Here is a 24,335-nt window from a genome sequence, read left to right as displayed (position 1 = left end):
TCACCAACTCCCGGAGTTCACTCAAACTCATGTTGATCCATAACAGCCCTGTTATTCAACATGTGGTCCCTGGATGGAGTAGTGCCTTTAAGATGGCTTAAAAATCCCTTGGGGATTTGTCAAATGCAAATTCTGATTCAGGAGGTCCCAGGTCCTCCTAAGATTCCCAGGTGATGGTGATGGCCCACAGTTCACACTTTGAGTAGCACAGGTCTAGGGCAATGGTTCTCAAACTTGGCTGCACGTTAGAAGCACCTGGGGACTTAAAACAATTTAGATACTCAGGCCTTGCCCTAGACTGATTAAATCAAAGAGTTTCTCAGGATGGGAACCAGACATGGTAATTCAGACTCTGAAGGCGATTCCGATATGCTGCTAACCTGGTAGAGAACTTTCTAGAGTAGTAGTTTTCAAAGTGTTAGTCCTCGCATTGGCAGCAATAAACACCACCTGCAACGTTGTTAAAAAGTCATGTGTTTGAGCCCCACCATAGCCTAACTGTGTGCTTCCCTGGCGACTCAGCGGGAAAGAATCATCTGTCAGTGCAGGAGACACAGGTTCAGTCCCTGGGTGGGGAAGATCCCCTGGCGAAGGGAATGGTATTCTCCATTCTTCACTCCAGTATTCTCTTCTGGGAAATCCCACAGACAGAGGAGCCTGGTGGGCTACAGCCCATGGGGTCGCAAAGAGTCGGACATGACTGAGAAACTAAAAACACACACATACACATAGACCAGCTGAATCAAACTCTCCTTCCAGGTGATCCTGAGGCGTACTCAACTTGGAGAAACTGTTCTGAGAGGATGCATGACTGTCGGGCCAGGTGACTCAGATTCCTTGAGACTCACACCTCCATGCCCCCGTCCACTGGTTCAACGGTTCAGTCTGGCCATGGGGGCACGGGGACTCTGACAGGTGACCCTTCCCTGGCAGACCCACAGGCAGAGGTCAGCAGAGGTTGTCACTTTCAACCAAGGCTGATCTACACAGTTCCAGAGTAAGTCTGGGAAGACAGTTCTGTGGCCTGGGGTTATCTGGCCTTCGGAAAGAACCTCCCAGGTATGCACACTCTTCCATGTGAGGGAGGGGAAGAGAGTAGCCCTGGGATGAGGGGAAGACTGGGGTCCAGAGACACACAGAGCCCCGAGTGGTGACAGGGGAGTCCCATGGAGAGAGATTTCAGCCAGGACCCCCATGAGCTGGAGACCCAGGGAGAAACTGCGAGCGGGAGAGGCCTGGCTCCCAGTGGGGCTGCTCCTCCAGGGTAGCTGAGGATGGCTGACCTCGCAGCTCAGCAAGTAGCTCTGAAGCCAGCTCCCAGCGCAGAGCAGGCGGCCCCTGGAGGCACAGCACTCTCCTTACCTGGCAGGTGCTTTCACAGTGCTGGGTCCCTCCCAGGGCTTGGCGCACCAGGGTGGGAGCAGGAAGTCCTCAGCCAACACTGGAACAACAGTGCCCCCATCACGGGTCCCTGCAGGTAAGCCGGGTGTTGAGTGCTCCCTGAGCACCTTTCTGTCCCCACGTGTGCGCCTGGCGATGTGAGTGGGGAGGCCTGGAAGGTGGACACCAACCGCCCAGGATGCTGCAAGCACCCAGGTGGCCTGTGCTGGAAGCTGGGGCCTCAGAATGAGCAGGCTTCTCGAAGGGGCCTGGAGATGGAGAGGGCGCTCCTCGCCCTGGAACTGCATGAAGAGGAGGTGACAGGCCCAGGGGTGGACCTGGGTTCTGCGGAGCCCGAGCTCTGTTCCCCAGACCCCAGAGTGCTGACTCCTCAGCCACCAAGGTGGCTGACAAACGCTCACTCGCCAAGACAAGATCCTGATAACAGGCTTTTAATTACATCCATTCCAAAGGTACCTCCTTTCCCAGTTAAAGACGATGCGTGGTGAGGCCTGGCTGTGTGTCTGTGGAGGGGGCGGTGAGCTCCGCACCGGGGGGCCGGCTCCTCCCAGGCCTCACTGGCCGTCACGCCACAGCAGCTGGCCTGGAGCACCACTCCCTGCCAGCACCCCCAGCCCCTCTGGACCCCGACCCCCTGGGGGGCGGCGTGTCCCTCCAGCTGGCAACAGACGGGCGCCCCCCTCAGGTGGATGTGATGCCGCTCTTCTCGCCCTTGACCTTGAGGAACTCGGCCATGCTGGAGAAGTACTTCTGGTTGGCCTCCGCCACCTTCTTCTCCGCTGCTTGCGGGTTCACAATCTCCAGGCCCTGGGCAGGGGAGGGACACGGGGCAGGGTGGGGAGACGGCCTGGTCTCTAACAGCCTCCCGGTGACGGAATCGTGGTGTGTAAGGGGTTCACAGCCATTCCTAATGAGCCTGGGGTTCTGGCAAGCATGTGGAGGGTGTGCCAGCCCCCAGGTCTCCCCCACCCTGGGAGATCCTCTGTGGTTCTGGGGGTGAGGGGAGTGGGGAGGACCTGGATCCCTGAATTTGTAACAAGTTCCCCAGGCGATTTTAAAAACATCACTGTGAGAAAGGCTGATCCCATTCGGTTCCTGCATGAGGAAACCGTAAGAGGTTTGCCCACAGTCCCAGCACGAACCACACCAGCCCCAGTGAGGATTTAATGACCAGCTCTGGGGGTCTGGCATGGGGCCGGTGTTGATGCAGCTGTTTTAAACCTGGGGATTCTCGCCTCGCTGAGGCTGCACCTGGAGGCCCTGTCTCCTTAGGCCTTTCAGTCCCCAGCGCTTTCCACCTCCCGACACACTGTGTATCTTACTTGTATGACCCCCGAGATAAACTCCAAGAGGGCAAAACTCCCTGGTGTGTGTCTGTCCATCTCAGCGCCTGCGGCAGTGCCCCTGGAACTCAGCAGGCATCCCTCAGGGGTGGGAGCAGCTGGGCCTACTCGGGGCCACAGAGACTCAGTTGTCCCTGCGAACCTTGCCGTGTGCTGGGAACCCAGATACAACCTCGGGGGCTTCTTTGGAGCCCCCTGCCCAAACCCATGGCAGTCCCGAAGTGGGGCACAGGTAAGGAAGAAGCAGCCCAGGACGGGGGAACATAGCCTTCCCCAGGCCTGCTGCCTCCAAAGGGCCGGTACCTGGAGTGGGGTGAAGGCCACGCTGGAGGCGGTTCCCGACGAGCGGTCACGGATGGTGGATTTCCCACCATACACCACGCTCTGTTTCTGCAGGGTCCGCTGCGGGGAGGGCAGGGCACTCAGGGCAGTGGCCTGGGTCTGCGCACCCATACTCCAGGCCCCGCCGCACCCACTGCCCGACCCCGCCGCACCCACTGCCCGACCCCATCCCCGGGCCCCGCCCACCCCGTACCTGGCCCCACCCCCGGGGGCCCCGCCCCCACCCCGGGGCGGCCCGCACCTGCAGCGTCTTGGAGATCCTGGCTTTGGTGGCCTCGTTCACCTGCGTCTGCCGCACCCGCCCGCTGCCCGACTTGCCCAGATGGCCCAGGCTGAAGCCCAGGTCCTCCTGGTAGGCGTCCTCCTCAATCTGGTGGGAGGGGAGACGTCCAGGTGTCAGCCGCCCCCAGTCAGCCCAGGGCTCCGTCCCTGCCAGGACCACCTGGGGCCCGAGTGCAGTGAGCCTTGCTGGGGCTGTGGTGAGGAGCACGGGTCCTGTCTCTACTGCTTGAGCTGAGGGGAATGTGTGTGTGTGTGTCTGCCACGTGAAGAACGCAAAGTTTTCACTGGTGACATGTGAGCTAGCTCCGGCAGGGCCGGCGGGGTGATGCTCAGGTAGCAAAGGCCTGGCAGGGTGCGGCCTGGGGAGGCCTGGACAGCAGGGGTGGGGGCACTGAACCTGGGGGCCTGTGCCGTCACGGAGAGCCCTCTGGGGCTGAGAGAGGAGGCCAGGGGACCAGGGAAGAGGCTGACGTGTTGCCATGGCCACAGAAGAGGGGATGGGGGGACACGACATAGGGGGGTGTGACCTCTCCGAAGCTCATGCGGTTGGCCTGCTTCCGGATCTCCGTCAGCCCCAGCCGCTCCTTCATCTTGCGGTACCTGGGACGGGGCAGAGGGATCAGTCAGGAAAGGGGAGCCTCTGCCCTTCCTGCCCCGCCCCGCCTGGTCCCCGGGCCCCACCTGCGGCCGCCTCGCTTCTTGCGCTGACCGTCGAGGGGCGCGGGCAGCGGCTTCACCTGCTTCACGGGCGGTGGCTCCTGCCACTTGTCGAACTTGCGCTCAATCTCGTCCTTCAGCTCGTAGCCCACCTGGGGAGGGCGAGCTGGGGTCCAGCAGCGGCTCCCACGGGCCTGGCCTGCCCCTCACCCCAGCTCCTCTCTGGTCAGTAAGGGGGACACCCTGGAGACCGCCGCATCAGAGAATCCCGCTGGGCTCTTCCTTCAGGAGGGACCCTAGTCGTCTCCCGTCAGCTCCTCTGAGGAGCCAGGCTCTCCCCAGGGCGCACAGGCTCAACGTGACCCACCCTGTCCCGCCAGCCCCCTCCCCGGGGCTCACTGGGCTCCAGCCTGGCACTGACCATCGGCTGCTTCAGACCCCATCCCCCAGCGTTCACGGGACTCGCCTGCTCTCTGCTAGCAGGTCCACGTTAAACCTTCACCTCCTCAGAGCAGCCCTCCTGCCTTCCAGGTTCATCAGTCTAAGCTCCCTCGGCACCTCCATACCCCCCTCCCCCCAGCCTCTACTTGGCACCCCAGACACCCTGCACATTGACCAGCGTGTATCTCCCCATTACCGCCTGCCCCCAGCCAGAGTGGAGAAGCCACAGGGTAGGACTTTCAACTGGCCAGGTCACTGCCATACCCCGTGGTCAGAGAGCCCAAATGCTGTGCCAGGCTGGGTGCCTGGAAAACCATACTGCACGGGATGGACACATCTCCTGTCACAGAACAGGTCTGCCCAGGAAGACCGGCTGAAAGAATAAATACCAGCATAGCGGCAGTGCTGGCAGAGGAGACAGACCCGGTGCAGCAAAGAAGTTCCTCCCCTGCCCCAGGGTGTCCAGAGACCCCGGTACAGCAAAGAAGTTCCTCCCCTGCCCCAGGGTGTTGAGACCCCGGTGCAGCAAACAAGTTCCTCTCCCATCCCAGGGTGTCCAGAGACCCTGATGCAGCAAAAACGTTCCTCCCCCACCCCAGGGTGTCCAGACGCCGGTGCATCAAAGAAGTTCCTCCTCCACCCCAGGGTGTCTAGAGACACACCCCGGTGCGGCAGAGAAGTACTTCCCCCGCCCCAAGGTGTCCAGAGACCCTGGTGCAGCAGAGAAGTTACCCCCACGACCCCAGGGTGTCAGCGACTAACTGGTCCCTGTGAGCTCATCACTACCTGACAAGCGGGGCTCTGCAGGTGTGACTGGGTTGGGGATCTCAAAACGGGGAGTGAGAGCTTAGTGGGGTGTGTGGGCCCAGTGGGATCACCGGGGTCTTAAGAGTCAGAGAAGAAGTGCAGACAGAGGCGGAGCCAGGGAGAGCATACAGATGCTGTGCTGGCTCTGAAGATGGAGGCAAGGGCCCTGAGCATGGGCGCAGTGGCCCTGGGAAGCTGGAAACGGCAGGGAGCGGCCCTCCTGAGCTTGAGCCAGCACCATGGCTTCAGCTCAGGGAACCCCCGTGGGCTTCTGACCTACAGGACCCTAAGAGCGCAACCCCGTGTCCCTTTAGGCCACTTCACTTGAGGCCATCGTCACGGCAGCATGGGGGAGGGGACACCGCCCTGGGTGGGCCCTGACGACACCCCCACCCCGCCCTGTGAGTGCCCATGCGAGGGTCCTCTGATGACGGCCCCCATCGACAGACCACGCGGACGCCGACGCGGCCCTCACCTTCCCCTCTGTGCTCTCGTGGAAGCTGTCCACGCGGGCTGCCAGCGTGCACTTGGCGGCCACCAGCCGGGCCGCTTTCCGCCGCAGATCCTGGGGCAACGGACAGGGAGGCGGGTCAGAGTGACGCAGCAGCGTCAGAGCCCAGGCTTCCCAGAACTGCCGCCTCGCTGCCTTCTCCGCCGCAGCCTCCACCTCCACTGCGGCTGCGGGCCTGCACTGACGCAGTACAGTAACCAGTGATCATCGCTGCTGTTGTTTTCTACCTCCTCTCCCGTCTGCAAACTAACCAGATTCAGTTCACCCGCGTGACGCCTGCCACCAGCAGTGACCCCGGGGCCCGAGGGGCGCTCACCGGGGGCAGGGACTGCACGACGTCGCTGTGGTAGACGTAGCCGGTGTGGGGCAGCACTGAGGTGGACGAGAAGCCCGACAGCGTCTTGCGCTGCGCGCCGAGCAGCATGATGTTGCAGGCGGGCATCTTGGAGAGGTTGGTCAGGCCGCCAGCCACCCCTGCGGCAGGAGGGGGCAGGTGTCAGTGGGGGTGGTGGGGAGGGGGTGGTGTCCGCTGCACCTTCACAGGAGTTTCCGGCCACAGCCCCGGGGGGCCCCGCCAGGGAGCGTCAGCATGTCCCATCTCAGGGGCATTCGGAGGGGCTCCGAGAGGCGAAGCAGCGTGCCAGAGCGCACAGTGAGCCACTGGCGCAGCAGGAGCCCAACCCCGTGCTGGGAAGCCGCGCAGGCCTGCCTGGGCTTCAGGGGTGGTCACCCGCCAGCGGCCCGGGTGTGAGCCGCCCCTGGGTTCCGAGAGCGTGTCTGCAGGTGCGGGCAATACCCCCTCACCACCACTCCCTGGTCTCCAGAGTATAAACCAAAGCACGGGACACGGTTTGCCCAAAGAACTGAGGTCAGAGGTGCTCGGGAGGTGGGGAAGCAGGAGTTCATCCTTCCTGCAACCCTGCACACGCCTGCCTCACGGACAGAACTGTGTCCCCCACAAATTCACTTGCTGAAGTCCTAAGTCCCCACCACCTCAGAATCTGGAGACAGGGCCTTTACAGGGGTGAGCCAGGGGAGATGATGTCCCAGGCTGGACCCCAACCACGAGGACAGGTGCCCTGATGGGAGGAGGAGACCAGGATGACCAGGTGAGCGCACGCGAGCAGGGGCCGTCCACCCCCGAGGAGAGGCCGCGGAAGCACCCTGCCCCCTGACACGCGGTGCCTGTCTGTCCCGAGGGCAGATCTCGCCGTCGAAGGCCCGCCTGCGCTGACTGACACGCTACTTTATCACACATGTACCCCAGAAGTGTCCCTCGGCTGAGGGGACCAGGGGCCTAGGGGAGGTGGTGGGGGCGCTGAGTGGCCGCAGAGAGCCCCGAGGAGATGCACTCTATTCATCACACTGCCAGGACCAGCGCCCCCATCTCGCAGGGGATCCCGGGGGGCAGAGAGCTGACCCACCGCCAGGCCTCCCCGAGGTCATGAGTGTGGGGCCGAGCCTCACCCATGATCTTGGCGGCGGTGGAGGCCCCAATGATGATGGAGAGGTTGGGAGCAATGAAGGACATCCGCGACTCCACGTACTCGTATATGCGGTGCTTGGAGGCGTTGAGTTCCAGTGCCATGTCACAGGCCTCCTCCAGTCGCTCCAGCTCCTCCTCTGACAGCTGCTGCCTGCGGAGTGGGGGCGCGGCTGAGGTGGACCGAAAGACCCCGACCTCCGGAGGCCCTGAGTGGTGAGGGGCCCCGCCCTTCCGGCTGTGTGCGTGCACGTGCACTTTGGGACGATCACTAGCCCCGCCAGCCCTGAGACCTGGAAGCGAGGGCCACAGGGAAGAAGCCTGTGGTGGCGCATGCCCGCCGGCCCGCCCCACGGCCTTGTCCTCTGCTTTCCCCTCTCTGCCCAGGAAAGGCACGCTGGCCTAGGCCAGGCTGCAGCCGGGCTCTTCGCGGGTGTTCCCTCTTTCTGAAATGCTCCCCGCAGCTCCCCGGACCCTGCAGGTCCCGGCCTTGCCGACCAGCCAGACCCCCGTCCAGCCGCTCCCCAGGAGCAGCGTCGCCAGCTGTTGTCGGCCCTGCCCCTTCACAGCTTGTCCGGCCAGAGCCCCGCTGTGGGGTGACCACCTCTGCCCTTCTCTCAGGCCCGCCACAGACGCTGCGGGGCAGGGGCAGTCTCTGTGTGCCCCTCGCTAGGGGACGCCACTCCTAATTACAGGCTGCCCTCGGCCACACACCTCAGGACCACAGGCTCTGGGGGGAAGCTGGCTCCCCACCGCTGGGGACCCCGGGCCCAGCCCAGAGCCCAGCCTGCAGGAGGAGCTCCGCGAACACGTGGCAGTGCAGTGACCGGTCCTCCTGACACTGATACCCATGCCTCGGGGGCCCCACGACCGTCGGGTGGGCCTGCCGGGTACGCACCCCTGGGTGGTGGAGGCAGTGACGCTGACGACCATGATGGTGGCATTGGTCAGGATCTGCTGCAGGTTCTCGTTGTTCTTGCACTTGTCCAGACTGTTGCCCAGCTCCTGGGGGAGGAGGGGGCGAGGAGGGAGGCCCGGGGACTCAGGAGGCTCTAGAACCTCTCCTTCAGGGACAGTGGCTGACCCCGTCTGCCTCCAGTTCCCACAACCCCACGACTCAAAGCATCTGCACTGTCTGCCCCGGGCGGGCTGACCCGGAAGCAGTTAGCCCACCTGCAGAGGACGAGCTACCCCCACAGGCCTGCTGCCCGCATCCGCTCCCAGTGCAGTCTGACTGCATCTCCTCCCCACCCCCATCTGCTCGACTCTTGCGGGAGCCTGGATGTTGGGTGGTATCCCACCTTCACGTGCCTGACCCTCCCATGGGGACCTTCCCCTCAGACCCGGAGGCTCGGAGGCCAGATTGACCTGATGACCTGTTACACTCGTCTCCTCCCTCTCCCTGAACGCTTCAAGGCCTGTTGTCATCTCAGGGTCTTGGCTTCCCCCAATCTCTGCTCCCTGTTCCCATCCTGTCTCTGGCCCAAAGCTGAGTGACCCCCCTAACTCGACCCGGAGGGTCCAAGAGCAGGGCGGTCTCAACAGGCGTGGTGGCTGGGGGCTCCTCCTCCGCGCTCACCTTGACGGTGCGGATGTAATCCAGGGCGTTGGGGACCAGGGACTCCAGCTCGGGGAATCGCTTTGAGTACTTATCCCGGATGAACTTATGGATGATGTCTGGGGGCACAGGGTGGGCAGGAGCCCGATGAGGGGCAGGCAGGTGGCTGGCTCTCCCAGCACCCATCTGCCCTTTGTCCTGCAGTGAGGGCGCCCCCTCCTAGCAGTGGGGCTCGCAGACACACAGCACAAAGGCTGCCCCTACTGCTGGGTGCGGCTGTGTGGATCAGTTCTGGTCCACAAGGCATGAGTGCAAGTCACACGGGCAGCTTCCAGGTCACTCTTTTAAAGGAAAAAATGTGCCCTCCTCCTCTTCTCTCCCGATTCTTTTTGCTGATGGGGATGTGGAGGTGATGGCTGGAGGGGGGCAGTCACTATGTACCGTGAAACAGGTGACAGGTCAGTATGACACAGACAGCCTGGGCTCCTCATCCAGACTTTCCCATGAGAGGAAAATACACTTCCTTCTCACGTCACTGTTCTGTTCAGTAGCTGAACCCACGTTTGAGCTAATACAGGGGCTTAGGGGCAGGACCATGGGAAAGGCCAGCAGGGAAGGTGGCCTGGGCTCCTGTCCTGTGGGGGACACGGGGCAGGGCTGTTTCCGCTTGCCCTCCTGGTACTCACTCAGCTCATTCTCGATCTCCACTGTTAGGTTGTTTGCATCCACGATGACCCGGTACTCAGGGGCCGCCTCCACTGGTCCCATCACTGTGGGGACAAGGAACAGCTTGGTGTAGGTGTGTGTCTAAGCACCCACCATTTCCCAGGTCCCACAGCTGGGTGAGGCCGGGGATGTGGCTGGAGTGGGGCACGGAGTGGCTGAAGAGGAAAGTAAGGAACAGGTTTGCATGTCTGCAAACCTCCTGTCTTTCTGTCCCGGCCGGTCTAGATTTGACCTTATCGCTCCCTGGAACTAAACCCTCCCGGGGCTCCCCATGCCCTGAGGACTAAAAGTCATGCTCCCCAGAGTGATGTCTGAGGGCTCCCCAAGGCTGGAAGCTCCGGGGCGGGGGGAACCAGCGCCATGTCTGTTCCCTAAGCTGCACCCCGGGCACCTGGCCCGTGGCCCCCTCCCCTCCCCGGGCGCCTGGCCCGCCGCCCCCTCCCCGGCACAGCTCGTTGTCCAGTCTGTTCCTGTCTCTTCACGCTCTGGTCACGATGGTGGCGACAGTACTGCCACGGGTGGGAGAGACGGCACCTTCTGAAGCTTTGGCCTGCTTGCTGATGTACTCCTCAATCTTCATCATGATCTCGGCAAACTGCGCAGGGAGGAGAGGAGGGTCAGAGCCCAGGCCCCGCAGGAAGGGGGCTGCGCGCACCAGCCTGCCCCGGGCCGCCACTCACCATCTTGCTGTCCCACAGCTTGGCGATGCTCCTGACGGAGTCCCCGGAAAGATCCAGCTGGGTCTCCTCCTGCACATCCTCGATGGCCGGCTCCTCCTCCCCCTCATAGCTTCCTCCCTCCTCCTCTTCTGCCGCCTCCTCAAGGTCGGCCAGGAGCTCATCAGCCAGAGACATCCTGAGGCCTGTGGGGAGGGAGGGCCGGGGCTCCCCCTCACTACGGGGAGGGGGCTCCCCCGGCCAGAAGGCCCTGGTCCTTCCTGATCAACCCCACTTGCACACAGGTGCCGCAGGGACAAGGTACGTCCATTTGCTTTGCTCTCCGGCTCCTCACGGTGCGTGGCACATCACAGATGCTCAACAAACACCTGCTGAGTGTGAAGCCACCTCCCAGAACCAGGTGGTCTCCAGTCACAGCTCACCCTTCCCACTCTCGCTTCATTGGACAAGACACCGCACACCCTCACACCAGTGTCTCTAAGACATATTAGGAAAAGGTACACCCCCTCCTCTTAATGAGATACGATCTCTTCTTACATCCTCCTTTTCCTCCACCCACTGCAGAGGCCCCACCCCACCAATAGCCGGGCCCCAAATGTGTGATAGATATCCTGAAACACTGCTCTCCTCAGATGTCAGGACAACCAGGCAGGGCCTAAAATGTCTCAAGCCTGAAGGCCAATCCCCTCGGGGCCGGAGCAGCACCTCATCCACCCCGGGGTGCTGTCCAGGCTGTTTTTGTGAAGCCCACGTTGAGCACATTCTACAAGGCACAATCCCCTCCCTCTGTCCTCCCCAGGGCTTTTTCCCTTTTTTTAAATAAGAAACTGCTCCTTCTTCCTGTTCTTTTTCAGTAAGACACATGTATCATATACATGCGGCTATACATAAAACAGGTAACCGACAAAGACATGCTGCATAGCACAGGAGACTCTACTGAGTGTCTTCTGACAGCCTATAAGGGAAAAGAGGGACTGCCAGTCCCATGGTTAAGACTCCGAGCTGACGCTGCAGGGGGAGTGGGTGTGACCCCTGGTCAGCGAACCAAGACCCCACATGCCCTACAGCCTGGCCAATAAAACAGAAACACAACACTGGCAATCAACTATACTCCAAAAAAAAAAAAGCTAAAGTTTCAAAAAAACTGTAGGGAATTTCCCAGCGGTCCAGTGGTTAGCACTTGGTGCTTACACTGCCATGGGCCCAGATCTGTCTGTTTACTATACCTCCACCATCTAACAAAACGTCTAGTATATGGTAGGTATTCAAGATACATTGGGCAAATGAATGAATAAGTGATTTAAATCCTTATGCTAACCACGTCTGGTTTTCTTTCTTCAGTCTCTGAATATATTATTTTTTTCATTCCTAACGCAGGAACACAATATTTCTTGCGCAGATCTTCCCTGACTCCGAGACTGGATCCTATCCTGTTGCTGTACAACTTATGAACCAGTTTGTTTACTTCAACACTTGAAGTTCTCTAAACTTCTAACATTTTGTTTGATGTCAACGTTCCCTACTAAGCTAAAAGTTCCATGAAAACAGGAACCGTGTCCATTTCGTTAACTACATCGCCCAGCTTAGCACCTGGTACGGAGTAGGTGCCACGACCTCGCTTGACACCAACCAGCCCACCTTTCTAGCCTCAATCCCTGCCCCTATCCCCCATACCCAACAAGTCCTCACATTTATTTCTCTTACCCACTTATTCCCCTCGCTTTAGGTCTTCATACCCTCCCTTTTATACCAGCTCAACACCTCCTTATCCTTCAGTTCTCGTCCTCTATTCCAGCTCCAGAGTAGATAGCTTGCTTGGTAATACACACAGCACACGCCCTGTGTGTACCCGAAGGCGCGTCACACATTACTTATTCAAGTAATGACTTGATTAAGCCTGTTTCCCCCAAGCACCACCATGCAAAGCGCTAAGACACCCAGGAACGGTTTTCTTGCTCCCGCTACACCCCAGAGATGTAACCCTGAAGGCGCTCTGAGACCCTCGGGTAGTCGGTCTACGAAGGTCCGCCTTTCTCTTTGCAAACTTCCTCCCTCCCGGCCCGGGAATCCGACCTCCAGCCCTTCCCCCGTCTCCATCACGCTCACCTCTTCCCTCCTCACACCACGGTTTCTAGGAGGATAACTTCCAAACAGCGGTCGACGCTTACTGATGACGTCTCACCCTCGCGCCCTCGTCGAGGCAAAGCTGCGCTCTGATTGGCCACCGCCCCGCGTCTTTCCTGGAGCGTTTGGAACAACAACTTTATTAGCACCTGACGCTAGGCGGAGAAGGGGTGAGCAGGGGGAAAGGAGAGGCGCCTTATCCAGCTCGGGGCCCGCTGTGAACTGACCCCGATAAACGGAGACTCGCCGCAGTCTCGCGACAGGGTGTCAGGATAAGAATAAAGGGCAACTGAGACGAACGGTGGAGGCGTTCAACGAGAAAGCAAGGCTTACTTTAAGCTGGGAGTCGGGGTGGAGGTCGGAGCGGAACCGGAAATAGGAAACTACCGCTCCCAGAAGGCGAGGCGGCAGAGTCCCGGATGTTGGGGCCCCGTAGACTAACGGGACGCGTAGTTTTGCGAACCACTTAACCTACGGAGATTGCCGAGGTTGGAAGTTCTGGGGCCTGGGGCTTCCCGAGCAGGAGACATGGAACTGGAGCAGAGAGAGGGGTGAGTGATTCTGAGAAAAACTTCGAATCGTAGAAGACGTTGGAGCTGCATGATAGCAGTCTGCGCTGAGGACTGACGCGGGGCTGCAATTCCTGCAGCTGCTTTAGCTTAGGACTCTTCAGGGTCTGGGGTCCGTACTCGAGTATCCTGAGGCAGAAGGCTGCGGGTCTAGACTCCTGGGTCTGAGGGTCGCAGAGGTTGGAGGCCGGGACCCCTGGGTCTGGGTGAGGGGTTGGGGCTTGAGCTGTCCGGTGAAGAGATCTGGATCCTGGGAAGGGGTGGGCTGGGGGCCTGGACTCCTTCCTAGGCCTCAGCAAGGAGGGACTAGGAGCCGGGGCGTCGGGGTCCCTGAGCACCCCCGACCTTACAGGACCATGGCCGCCGTGGGCTTCGAGGAGTTCTCGGCGCCGCCAGGCTCGGAGTTGGCGCTGCCTCCGCTCTTCGGTGGTCACATCCTGGAGAGCGAGCTTGAGACCGAAGTGGAGTTTGTGTCCGGCGGTCTGGGCGGCTCCGGGCTCCGGGAGCGAGAGGAAGAGGAAGAGGCAGCCCGGGGCCGTCGGCGGCGCCAGCGGGAACTAAATCGCAGGAAGTACCAGGCGCTGGGTCGGCGCTGCCGGGAGATCGAGCAGGTCGGTGAGTGTGGATCCCCCGCTTGGGGCTCCTCTGGCCTGCGTTAGTAATCCTTCCCAGTGTCTGCCTGCCTAGGCGCCCAGCCTTCCTTGCCCGGGTGAATGAACCTGCCGTCTATTCACTCACTCATTTATTTGGCACCTAGTGTGTGTCCCGCACCCTGCGAGGCACCTGGGAGGGCTGTCTCCTCTAGGAGCTTCATTTGACAACACAGAGCAGCTCGCTGCTGTCTCACAGGTGCCGCCGTGGCTCCCCAGTGGGCTGACTTTTCAGATCTCACACCCCTGACATCATTTGCTCAGGTCCTGTCCCTTCTGCCTCTCCGATCTCTCTCAGCTCCTTCTCTTCCATCCCCACAGCCTTTGCCAAGACTCAGGTTCTTTCCGCTGAATCACTGCATTAGCCTCCTTGGTGAGAATGAGGATGGAGCAGGAAGCCGGGCCCAGATCTTGAAAGGCCACTAACATGGTAGCAAGAAGTTTGGGTTTTGTGTTTTTTATTGAGAGTGAAGGGAGCGATCAAAAGGCTTCAGATAGGGGAGGAACGGGGTCAGGTCTGGGTGTCTGAAAGACTTTCTGTCTTTGGTTGGACTCATTTGCTAGGGTTGCTATATCAAGAACCACAAACGGGTGGCTCAGTAACAGAAATGTGCTATCACAGGGTCTGGAGACAAGGAGTCTGGGATCAAGGTGTCAGGAGTGTTGGTTCACCCTGAACGCTGTGAGCAAGAATCTGCTATCTGCTCTGGGCACCCTCCCTGGCTTCCAGTGGCTTGCTGGGCTCTTTCTCGTGTTCTTGGCTTTCAGCATCACATGGCGTTCTTCCTGTGCTGTGTGTGTGTCTGTCCCGCCACATTAGATTAGGACTCGCTCTCTAATAGACTCATCTAGCCTGATTACCTTTGTGAAGAGCCTGTATCCAAATAAGGCCACATTCTGAGGTCCTGGGAATTAGGGCTCCAACACACAATTCTGGGGGGACAAAGAGCCGGACACGACTCAGCGATTAAACCACTAAAACTCCAGCCCGTGACAGTGGTGTTGGGTGCATTCTGGAAGAGGGGGGCAGCTAGTAGTGGCCCAGGCAGGAGAGGAGGAGGCCCGCGCTCGGGCAGGAGCAGAGGAGAGGAAGAGGCAGCGATGACAGAGAACCAACAGGGGAGCGAGGTCTGAGCCAAGGCTTAGGGTCAGCAGGAGCACAGCAAGCTGGAGAAGTACCTTTGGAACTTCATGTAGCACAGGGTTTGCTCAGGACTGGAGAGGCATTTGGTTTGACAGGGATGTTGGGGAGGGGATGTGAAGGCCAGGCTGAGGGCAGCAGGACCAATGGAAGTGCTTGGAGCAGGGTCAGCTCTGGATATTAAATTACATACATTCCCCTGAAGTGCGTGAAGGTTGAACCTATGCATACCCTGTGGCCAGCAATCCCAGTCCTCCAAAATACCCAGCAGACACACAAGACAAACGCGCCCCACCCAGCGTTACCAGACATCTCTAGAAGCACTCTCTGTAACGTGGCTTTACGTATGTGGATAGATAGGAAGTCGGTAATGTAAGTATGAGAGAGTGAGTGAAAGGCGCTCAGTCGTGTCCTCTTTGCGAATTCTCCAGGCCAGAATACTGCAGTGGGTTGCCTTTGCCTTCTTCAGGGGATCTTCCCAACCCAGGGATCCAACCCAGGTCTCCCGCAATGCAGGCAGATTCTTTAGCAGCTGAGCCACCAGCGAAGCCCTAATACAAGTATACATGATATGTAATATAAGTATACATAATATATATAAACCAGGTCCATTTATTTTTATTATTGTTTAGTTGCTCAGTCGTGTCCAACTCTCTGTGACCCCATGGGCTGTAGCCCGCCAGGCTCCTCTGTCCGTGGGATTCTCCAGGCAGAATACTGGAGTGGGTTGCCGTGCCCTCCTCCAGGGGATCTTCCCGACCCAGGGACCGAACCCACGTCTCCTGCATTGGCAGGAGGGTTCTTGACTGTTGGGCCACCTGGGAATGTTTTCCACCGGGAGGTTTTAGGCTCTGCTCCTCTGTTCTCTCCATGACCACGTGTCTGTCTTTCCCCCCAGTGATTTCAGTGCTCCTTGTGTCCGTCTTTTCAGTCTTTCAGTGCAAGGGTGGTGCTGGCAGAGTGAGCATTCTCCCTAGAGCACCCACTCTATGCCAGGCCGGGAACTTTCAGCCCATGGCCCCCTGCCCTCCCCGCCAGCAGCAGCAGGTGTCCAGAGCCCTGTTTAACAGCTGGATGCTGGGTTCCAAAGAGACTCATCATTTGCTCAGACAGAGCTGCATTTGAGCCTCTGCTCTTAGCCCAACCCCAACCAGGAGTAAGTTACATTATTCCTCTTTGACCAGTGCAGAAACTTGAGGTTCAGAGAGGTTAAGTAACTTACCTAAGGTCACACAGCTCAGAAGGGGCAGCCTGGTATTCGAGCCCAGGTCCTTCTGACCCAGGAGCAGAGCACACTTGTTCACGCCTTGTCCACACGTCTCCCATGACGGCCCTACCTAAAGCAGCCGCCTCCCACCCTAATCTCCAGCCTGTCTCCCGGTTTGGGGTCCTTGAAGCACTCTATCATTCTGTGAACAAGTCCTCTGGTTGGCAGGGTTTAGGGAGCACCCCCCCGCCAGGCTCTGCTCCAGGCCCTGGGGACAGGGGCACAGATCTCAGTCCATTGGAGCGTCTGTCCTGGTGGCAGAGACAGTGAGGACACTGAGTAGAGAGAGGCCAGAAGGCAGTGGAAAAGCGGAGCTGAGCCGAGTGGACGGGCGGGGTGGGGGACTCTGCTGTGGGAAGCAGGGGAGGCCTGCGCAGGGAGCCTTTGGTGCAGGTGTTTTTCTCTTTTTTTTGGCCACATCGTGGGGTATGTGGGATCTCAGTTCCCTGAGCAGGGATTGAACCTGTGCCCCCTGCCATGGAAGTGCAGAGTCTAACCTCTGGACCTTCAGGGAGGCCCCTGAGTGCAGTCTGGAGAAAGTGAGCCTCATAGGCACCTGGGGAGGAGCGCATTGAATGCCCCCAGGCCCAGCCCGTGTCAGGGGACTCAAGTGTGAGCGGAGTGGACAAGGCAGCGGAACAGGAGAGGCAGTGAGCAGGGGAAGTGGTACACACGCGGGCCCTGGAGGCCCCGGCCAGTCTCCCTGGTGCCCAGGGGGGCCCCATTCACCGTGTTGGATCCTCGGAGCCCAGCTGACTCGTGCTTTCTCCACGTCCCCGCAGGTGAACGAGCGGGTCCTGAACAGGCTCCACCAGGTGCAGAGAATAACTCGGAGACTCCAGCAGGAGCGGAGGTAACCCCCTTGGGGCCCACGTCGCACGTCTCAGCCCCCGTCCCCACCATCTCGGGTCCGGCCTGGGCAGCAAGCTGAGTCCCAGGCCTGGGGCAGCAGGTGTGCCCCCAGTGAATGGGGTGGGCGGAGTGCAAGAGACCATCCCGAGGGTCACAGACCCAGCCTTGAGCCCTGCTCCGCTGGGTGCCTCCAGGCCAGCCACACCTGTCTGAGCGCTAGGTCGCCATCAAGGCAGGGCAATGCCTGGATCACAGGCTGCTGAGGACTGAATGGGAGCCCTCGGGGCATGAATTCTTGTGGCCCTTGCCACTCTCGTGCTTAGTGGTAACCGGCCAAGTTCATTAAGAAGTGAAATTAGACATTCCCTCTCTCAGTCACACAAGCCTCATTTCACATGCTTGGTGGCCACTTGGTTCTGATTTTCATCGCAACTAAACAAAAGTAAGCAGAATTGACCATTTCCGCGCGTCGGTCACTCTCGCCACGTGCCAGGTGCCTGAGGAGGGCAGGTGGCAGCGGCTTCCGTGGCAGACAGCGCCCAGAGCAGCTGGCACATGCTGGGAGGAGAGGTGCATGGAAGAGGCTCCGCCCAGGCACTGGCTTATGGGGACCATCTGATCAGAGCGCAGAAGAGACAGAAAACCAAAAAGCTTCCGGGAGCAGGGAGCAGGAAGAGAAGAGAAGGCAGGGTCATGAGCGAGGGCCCTGGGCCCGCCTCCCAGCTACCAATGAAAATGACAGTGTACGTTTAACCAGTTACTGAGCTGACACCCTACCCGGGCCTGTGGCACCATCGTGAGCTGCCATGCCGCTGTCTGCAGGACACCCCAGTGCGGGGATCACACCCCCGGGTTCCAGAGCAGGAGCTGAGGTGTAGAGGTTCCCTTGTCCTGCCCCGAGTCCACTGGCTGCTCGAGGGCTGGGCACCCAGGTGTCCCAGACCTTCAGGGTCAGAGCTGGGCTGCACCCCCTTCCCGCCTGCCGGGTGGAAGGTAAAGCGGCTCCCCTGGCGGCTTCTCTGCAGGTTCCTCATGAGAGTGCTGGACTCCTACGGCGATGACTACCGCTCCAGCCAGTTCACCATCGTGCTGGAGGTGAGGTGGAGTCACGGGCGGTGGGCGGCGGGCCCAGAGACCGGGACACGGCCTTTACCTGCCCCCCTCCCGTCTGCCAGGATGAGGGTAGCCAGGGCACAGATGCCCCCGCCCCTGGCAATGCTGAGAACGAGCCTCCAGAGAAAGAGGGGCTGTCCCCACCTAGGAGGACGCCTGCGCCCCCAGAGCCAAGCAGCCCGGCCCCTGGCGAGGGGCCCAGCGGGAGGAAGAGGCGGCGAGCACCCCGCGACGGCCGGCGAGTCGGGGCTGCGCTGACCCCGGAACTGGCCCCGGTGAGGAGGGCGGGGGGGTGCAGGGGTAGCGGGGGGCACAGGGGGCGCAGGGAAAGGCCGGGCCGGGACTGCTGGGGAGAGAGGGCCTTGTTGCAAGGCAGAGGAACGGGGTGAGGCTGGCCTGGGAAGGAGAAAGAGCTGGAAAATGCCAGGCAGGGATGGAGAAGGAAGACCTGGGAGGAGGTTCTGGGGAGAAGGAAAGATACCAGGCGGGCTGGCAGCAGAGCAGGGGGAGCTGGCGGGTGGGGGCGGCTCTGGGGAGCATCTACGGGGACTCGGGGGCGTCCTGTGGGCCGTCAGGCCAGGGCCTCCTCATGCCCCACTCTCATCTCCCCCAGATCAAGGTCGAGGAGGACTTTGGCTTTGAAGCGGACGAGGCCCTCGACTCAAGCTGGGTTTCTCGGGGGCCAGACAAACTGCTGCCCTATCCCACCCTAGCCAGCCCCCCCTTTGACTGACTCACTCCCACCAATAAAGCAGCCCCCACTCTCGCCTTGGCTGCTGCCCACTGTACCCACCACTGCCCACACGCACTCAGGCTCAGGGTGGCTTTCATGCATTTATTGGGGCCATCGGGGCGGAGGCCGCTCCCTATCAACGGAGGCGCTCACAGTCTCTTCAGCCACTCCAGGCTCGGGCCCTGGGGGTCCTGGGGGTGGCTGGGCACGTCAGGCATGTTCCCGTCGTCTCGGAGGGGCACTGTGGACAGGAGGGGGCCGCTGAGACCAGCAGATCGCTGGGGCCCCCAGAGAAGGGCTGGCCTGTCAGCTTACATTCAGACCGGGAAACAGGACCCCAGGGGAGAGATGAGAAAGTGAGGGTCAGAGAGGGCTTCCCTGGGGGTTCAGGGGCAAAGAATCTGTCTGTGATGCAGAAGACGGGGTTTGATCCCCGGGTCAGGGAGATGCCCTGGAGGAGGAAATGACAGCCCACTCCAGTATTCTTGCCTGGAGAATCCCATGGACAGAGGGGCCTGGCGGGCTATGGTCCATGGGGTCACAGAGCCGGACAAGACTTGGTGACTCAAGCACCACCACCAAGGGTCAGAGAGTCAGAGGTTAGGTAAGCAGAGACCTGAAGACAGGAGAAACCAGAACGATGGACAGAAAGGAGCCCCAGAGAAAGACCTGACACACGAGGAGGCAGGACAGGCCTGCAGAGACGGACACCCAGAAAGCCAGCAGTCGGGAAAGCAACGGAGGCTGGGAGCCCAGAAGGAAAGAAAGTGAAAGTGAAGTCGCTCAGTCGTGTCCGACTCGTAGCGACCCCGTGGACTGCAGCCCACCAGGCTCCTCCGTCCATGGACACGGACATAAATCTGAAACCACCACAGAAACTCACAAAGTGCAAAAAACAGACAGGAGGGACCTCCCCGGTGGCCCAGTGGCTAAGACTCGGTGCTCCCAAGGCAGGGGGCCCAGGTTTGACCCCTAGTCAGGGAACTAGATCCCACGTGCCACAAATAAAGATCCCAAGTTGCTGCAACGAAGATGACCATCTCAAGACCTGGAGCAGCGAAATAAATTTTAAAAAAGACGTGAACTTGATGGCATGTGGATTCCATCTACTGAAGATGAAAGGACAGGGTCCAGACTGCACTGCAGAGTCATGGAGCCCTGTGGGGGATGCGCCTGCCCATTACTGCCCACCGCCAGCACAGGCAGGCCTCACTCACCTGGGTAGTTGTAGGGTGTGGCCCGGTTGATCATGAGCGAGTACTTGGTGTAGGGGCTGAGTGTGGGCAGGATGACGGCTGCGGAGAGACGACAGGCATGAGGCCCGGGAGGAGGAGACCCCCGGGGAAGGAAGCTGAGCTTTGGCCAAATGGGGGTCAAGTGCGGAGGGAAGGGGAACAGGGGTTCACCTCCAGGAGGCCCCTTGGCACTCTGCGAGCCCCATACATCAGCAGAAGGGTTTATAACACTTTTCGGAGGTTGGGTGAAAGCCAAGTACTCACAGGTACCTGGGACCTGGAGGGCACGGGAGGGAAGAAGGGTGGTTATGGCAGGAGCGCGTTTGAGTCGTGGAGCATATTGGGGGGTATGGGTCAGGGGGTGTCTTGGGAATGTTCCAGAGGCATCATGAACTGTTACAAACTGAGGGGGAGGTTCAAAGAACAATCATTGAGAAACCACAGTCCCTCTGCGGTGGGAGCTGGGAGTCATGGGAAGGTGGGGCAGGGCAGATAAAGGAGTGTTGCAGGCCAGCACTGTCAGACAGGAATGTAAGCACCAGCGACGCAATTTACATGGACAGGGAGGCCTGGCGTGCTGCAGTCCATGGGGTCGCAAAGAGTCAGACACGACTGAGCAACTGTACTGAATAGCCATATTAAAATTAAAAGGCACAAATTTAAAAAATGAACCAGGTATATCCAAAATATTATTTCACTATATCAACGTAAAAAAAAATGGGTATATACTTTTTGTTATAGGAAGTCTTTGAAATCCAGCACGTACTTTACACGAGCGTTACGCGGCACATCTCAATTCATACCAGCCCCCTTTTAAGAGCTCTGGGGCCGATGTGGGCCATGGCTGCCGTGCCAGACAACTGTGGTCCAGAACCTCACCCAGTGTGGGGCCTGCCCACCAGCGCTGCTGAGGAGGTCTGGGAACTTCTTAGTGCAGCTGCCCAGGCCCCTCCCAGACCTACTGAACCAGAGCCTGTGTTTTAACGAGAGCCCCACTCCCACCCCTGGAAGTCTGAGCAGTCCAGCTTCAGGGCTGAGGTTCTCCATCAGGTAGGCACGTGAGAGTCACTGGAGAATTTTCAGGAGATACCAGATTCCCGAGCTCCACCTCCACACCCCGCCCAGCTCAATTCAGAATCTGGTGGGGGTGGAGGGGGAACAGGGAGGAGATGACATTACTTTTCACTTATTATTTTTTTAAGGGGTTAAGTATTTATAATGGACAGCTAGGACTGAGAACTTCAAGGGATTATAGAACTCTTAGGGGGGTGCGAACGGGGTGGGTAGCGATGGGGTGGTGGAGGAGTCAGAATATTAGGGGTTGGGATATTGGCACACTAGCGGAAACATGGGATGTTGAGGGCGAGGTTCGGGGCTCGGGGTACAGGATGGAATGATGGGGGGACACGGGATGTTGAGGGTGGGGTTCGGGGCTCGGGGTACAGGATGGAATGACGGGGGGACACGGGATGTTGAGGGCGAGGGTCGCGGCTCGGGGTACAGGACGGAATGACGGGGGGACACGGAATGTTGAGGGCGAGGTTCGGGGCTCGGGGTACAGGATGGAATGATGGGGGGACACGGAATGTTGAGGGCGAGGTTCGGGGTACAGGATGGAATGACGGGGGGACACGGCATGTTGAGGGCGAGGGTCGCGGCTCGGGGTACAGGATGGAATGATGGGGGGACACGGGATGTTGAGGGCGAGGGTCGCGGCTCGCGGTACAGGATGGAATGATGGGGGACACGGAATGTTGAGGGCGAGGTTCGGGGTACAGGATGGAATGACGGGGGGACACGGCATGTTGAGGGCGAGGTTCGGGGTTCGGGGTACAGGATGGAATGATGGGGGGACACGGGATGTTGAGGACGAGGGTCGCGGCTCGGGGTACAGGATGGAATGATGGGGGGACATGGGATGTTGAGGGCGAGGTTCGGGGTACAGGATGGAATGACGGGGGGACACGGGATGTTGAGGGCGAGGGTCGCGGCTCGGGGTACAGGATGGAATGATGGGGGGACACGGGATGTTGAGGGCGAGGGTCGCGGCTCGCGGTACAGGATGGAATTATGGGGGGACACGGCATGTTGAGGGCGAGGTTCGGGGTACAGGATGGAATGATGGGGGGACACGGGATGTTGAGGGCGAGGTTCGGGGTACAGGATGGAATGACGGGGGGACACGGGATGTTGAGGGCGAGGGTCGCGGCTCGGGGTACAGGATGGAATGATGGGGGGACACGGGATGTTGAGGGCGAGGGTCGCGGCTCGCGGTACAGGATGGAATGATGGGGGGACACGGGATGTTGAGGGCGAGGTTCGGGGTACAGGATGGAATGACGGGGGGACACGGGATGTTGAGGGCGAGGGTCGCGGCTCGGGGTACAGGATGGAATGATGGGGGGACACGGGATGTTGAGGGCGAGGGTCGCGGCTCGCGGTACAGGATGGAATTATGGGGGGACACGGCATGTTGAGGGCGAGGTTCGGGGTACAGGATGGAATGACGGGGGGACACGGCATGTTGAGGGCGAGGGTCGCGGCTCGCGGTACAGGATGGAATGATGGGGGACACGGGATGTTGAGGGTGAGGTTCGCGGCTCGGGGTACAGGATGGAATGACGGGGGACACGGGATGTTGAGGGCGAGGTTCGGGGTTCGGGGTACAGGATGGAATGACGGGGGGACACGGCATGTTGAGGGCGAGGGTCGCGGCTCGCGGTACAGGATGGAGTGACGGGCGGGGAGCGATGGGACCTCTACGGGATGGAAGGTAAAGCTGGGACGCCGGTTGGGGGTGATGCACGTTCGCACCAGGGACACTCACGCACCGAGGCCCGCAATGGCGAAGGATGCCACCAGCACCGGTTCCTTGGCCCAGACATTCTTGAGAAAGGCTGCGACTCCTGTAAGGATGGGCGAGGAGGGTCACCCTCGCAGGTGATGCCCCCGCTGACCTCTATCCCTCTTCCGTCAACACCGCCCTGGAGAAGCCCTCTCGTAACCTCCGCACCCCGCCCCTGCCCGGACCCCACTGGCTCCACAGGGGCTCCGCGTTGCCCTAACCCCTGCACCACCCGGGGATCCTAGAACCAGCTTCACGCGCCCGCAGAGCCCGAACTCACTCTCGGCCATCTTGGTCTCGGCGGCGGCGGCGAAGGCGCGGAGCACTCTGGGAGTTGTGGTCCCTGGGCACGGCCCCCGCCGTCTGAGTCCGCGCTTGCGCAGTGGCGCAGACGTCTATCCGAGGCGGTGGCGGCGCGGAGCACTCTGGGAGCTGTAGTCCAGACCCGCGAGCCTCCAGGGGCTGAGTCAGCGCGTGCGCAGTATTGCAGAACAGCTGTCGGTGCTGAAGGCTGTAGAAAAGGAGGCGGCGCTGTGGATTTAAATACGATGACTTCCCTGGTGGCTCAGACGGTAAAGCGTCTGCTTAATACCTACAGGGTGGGAGACCCGGATTCTAATCCCTGGATCGGCAAGATCTCCTGGAGAAGGAAATGGCAACCCACTCCAGTATTCTTGCCTGGGAAATCCATGGACGGTGGAACCTGGTGGGCTACAGTCCATGGGGTCGCAATGAGTCGAACACGACTGAGAGACTTCACTTCACTGTCTCGGCGCACCTGCCACGGTTCGCTTTTCTTAGAACCTCGTTCCGGAGGAGTAACTTCCAGTCCTCCTACTGCAGCCCAGCTAAAGTGGAGTGCATCAGTCCTCATTTATTACTTCTGAGAGCCCATTTTACAGATGGGCAAACGGAGTCTGCGAGAGGACAAATGATCAATCTATCAGTTGAAATCTTAGCTCAAAATCAGTTCGTCTTACAAGCCCTAACTCTCGTTCCTGAAGGGTTAGGGACCGTCTGTGGACTCTCACAGTGCCCCGTGTAATCTCCATCCTGTGAAAAAGTAGTGGACTGTTAGTAGCTCAGTCACGTTCAACTCTTTGCGACCCCATGGACTGTAGACCCCCCCTGGCTCCTCTGTCCACGGAGTTCTCCAGGCAAGACTACTGGAGCGGGTTGCCATCCCCTTCTCCAGGGGAATCTTCCCTACCCAAGGATGGAACCCAGGTCTCCTGCATTGCAGGCAGATTCTTTGCTGTCTGAGCTACCACGGAAGACCCCCCATTCTAGCGCACATCTTTTCGTTTCATTTTACCTAACCTGGTCAGGATGTGGCTTTCCTGACAGCAGGCTGGGAGCTACTGGAGAACAATAACGGGGCCTGACTCTCCTCTGTGCCCCCGCCCGCCCCAAAACGTTCAGCACCGGGTCTGAGGCATAATAGGTGCTAGCTTTTCTTCTTTTTTTTTCTAGCCTAATGAACACAGCAGTGATGACTGCCCACTCTCCCGACTTTTTCCACAGCACTGTAAGGCTATGACACGATTACCCAGGGGCCCCCACCTCGCTCCTCCTCCC

The 24,335-nt window shown here is 59.8% G+C and overlaps 3 protein-coding genes across 4 annotated transcripts; 1 reads left to right on the top strand and 2 right to left on the bottom strand.

Annotated features, from left to right (window-relative positions):
• Window positions 1–1,839: 1,839 nt before the first annotated feature.
• PRPF31 (pre-mRNA processing factor 31) lies at window positions 1,840–12,789 on the bottom strand. Its single transcript, XM_055410626.2, has 15 exons — window positions 12,686–12,789; window positions 12,335–12,468; window positions 10,232–10,413; window positions 10,086–10,146; window positions 9,512–9,595; window positions 8,847–8,944; window positions 8,166–8,272; window positions 7,252–7,421; window positions 6,101–6,258; window positions 5,749–5,838; window positions 4,050–4,177; window positions 3,896–3,968; window positions 3,328–3,456; window positions 3,048–3,146; window positions 1,840–2,208 (listed from the first exon to the last, which is right to left on the bottom strand). Exons 3-15 carry the CDS (start codon window positions 10,403–10,405, stop codon window positions 2,083–2,085), a joined length of 1,497 nt encoding a protein of 498 aa, XP_055266601.1. The 5' UTR covers window positions 10,406–10,413; window positions 12,335–12,468; window positions 12,686–12,789; the 3' UTR covers window positions 1,840–2,082.
• On the top strand, window positions 12,765–18,712 carry TFPT (TCF3 fusion partner). The gene is made up of 6 exons (XM_055410709.2): window positions 12,765–12,903; window positions 13,274–13,532; window positions 16,762–16,832; window positions 17,857–17,926; window positions 18,007–18,219; window positions 18,558–18,712. The coding sequence occupies exons 1-6, from the start codon at window positions 12,881–12,883 to the stop codon at window positions 18,675–18,677; spliced, it is 756 nt and encodes a 251-aa protein (XP_055266684.2). The 5' UTR covers window positions 12,765–12,880; the 3' UTR covers window positions 18,678–18,712.
• Window positions 18,713–18,765: 53 nt separating this feature from the next.
• On the bottom strand, window positions 18,766–23,163 carry NDUFA3 (NADH:ubiquinone oxidoreductase subunit A3). Of its 2 annotated transcripts, none has more exons than XM_055410746.2 (4): window positions 23,038–23,123; window positions 22,744–22,818; window positions 19,895–19,972; window positions 18,766–18,918 (listed from the first exon to the last, which is right to left on the bottom strand). In XM_055410746.2, exons 1-4 carry the CDS (start codon window positions 23,045–23,047, stop codon window positions 18,827–18,829), a joined length of 255 nt encoding a protein of 84 aa, XP_055266721.1. In that variant the 5' UTR covers window positions 23,048–23,123; the 3' UTR covers window positions 18,766–18,826. The 2 variants fall into 2 exon arrangements, with proteins under 2 accessions (XP_055266721.1, XP_055266720.1); XM_055410745.2 differs by lacking the exon at window positions 18,766–18,918 and adding an exon at window positions 18,930–19,725 and having other exon boundaries at window positions 23,038–23,163.
• Window positions 23,164–24,335: the final 1,172 nt, after the last annotated feature.

This window comes from Moschus berezovskii, chromosome 22 (assembly GCF_049115385.1).
Source record: "Moschus berezovskii isolate FMDL1 chromosome 22, NW_MosBer_1.0, whole genome shotgun sequence".
NCBI lineage: Eukaryota > Metazoa > Chordata > Mammalia > Artiodactyla > Moschidae > Moschus > Moschus berezovskii.
The sequence above is the reverse complement of the archived record's forward strand: the minus strand, read 5'-3'. Positions and strand labels throughout refer to the sequence as shown.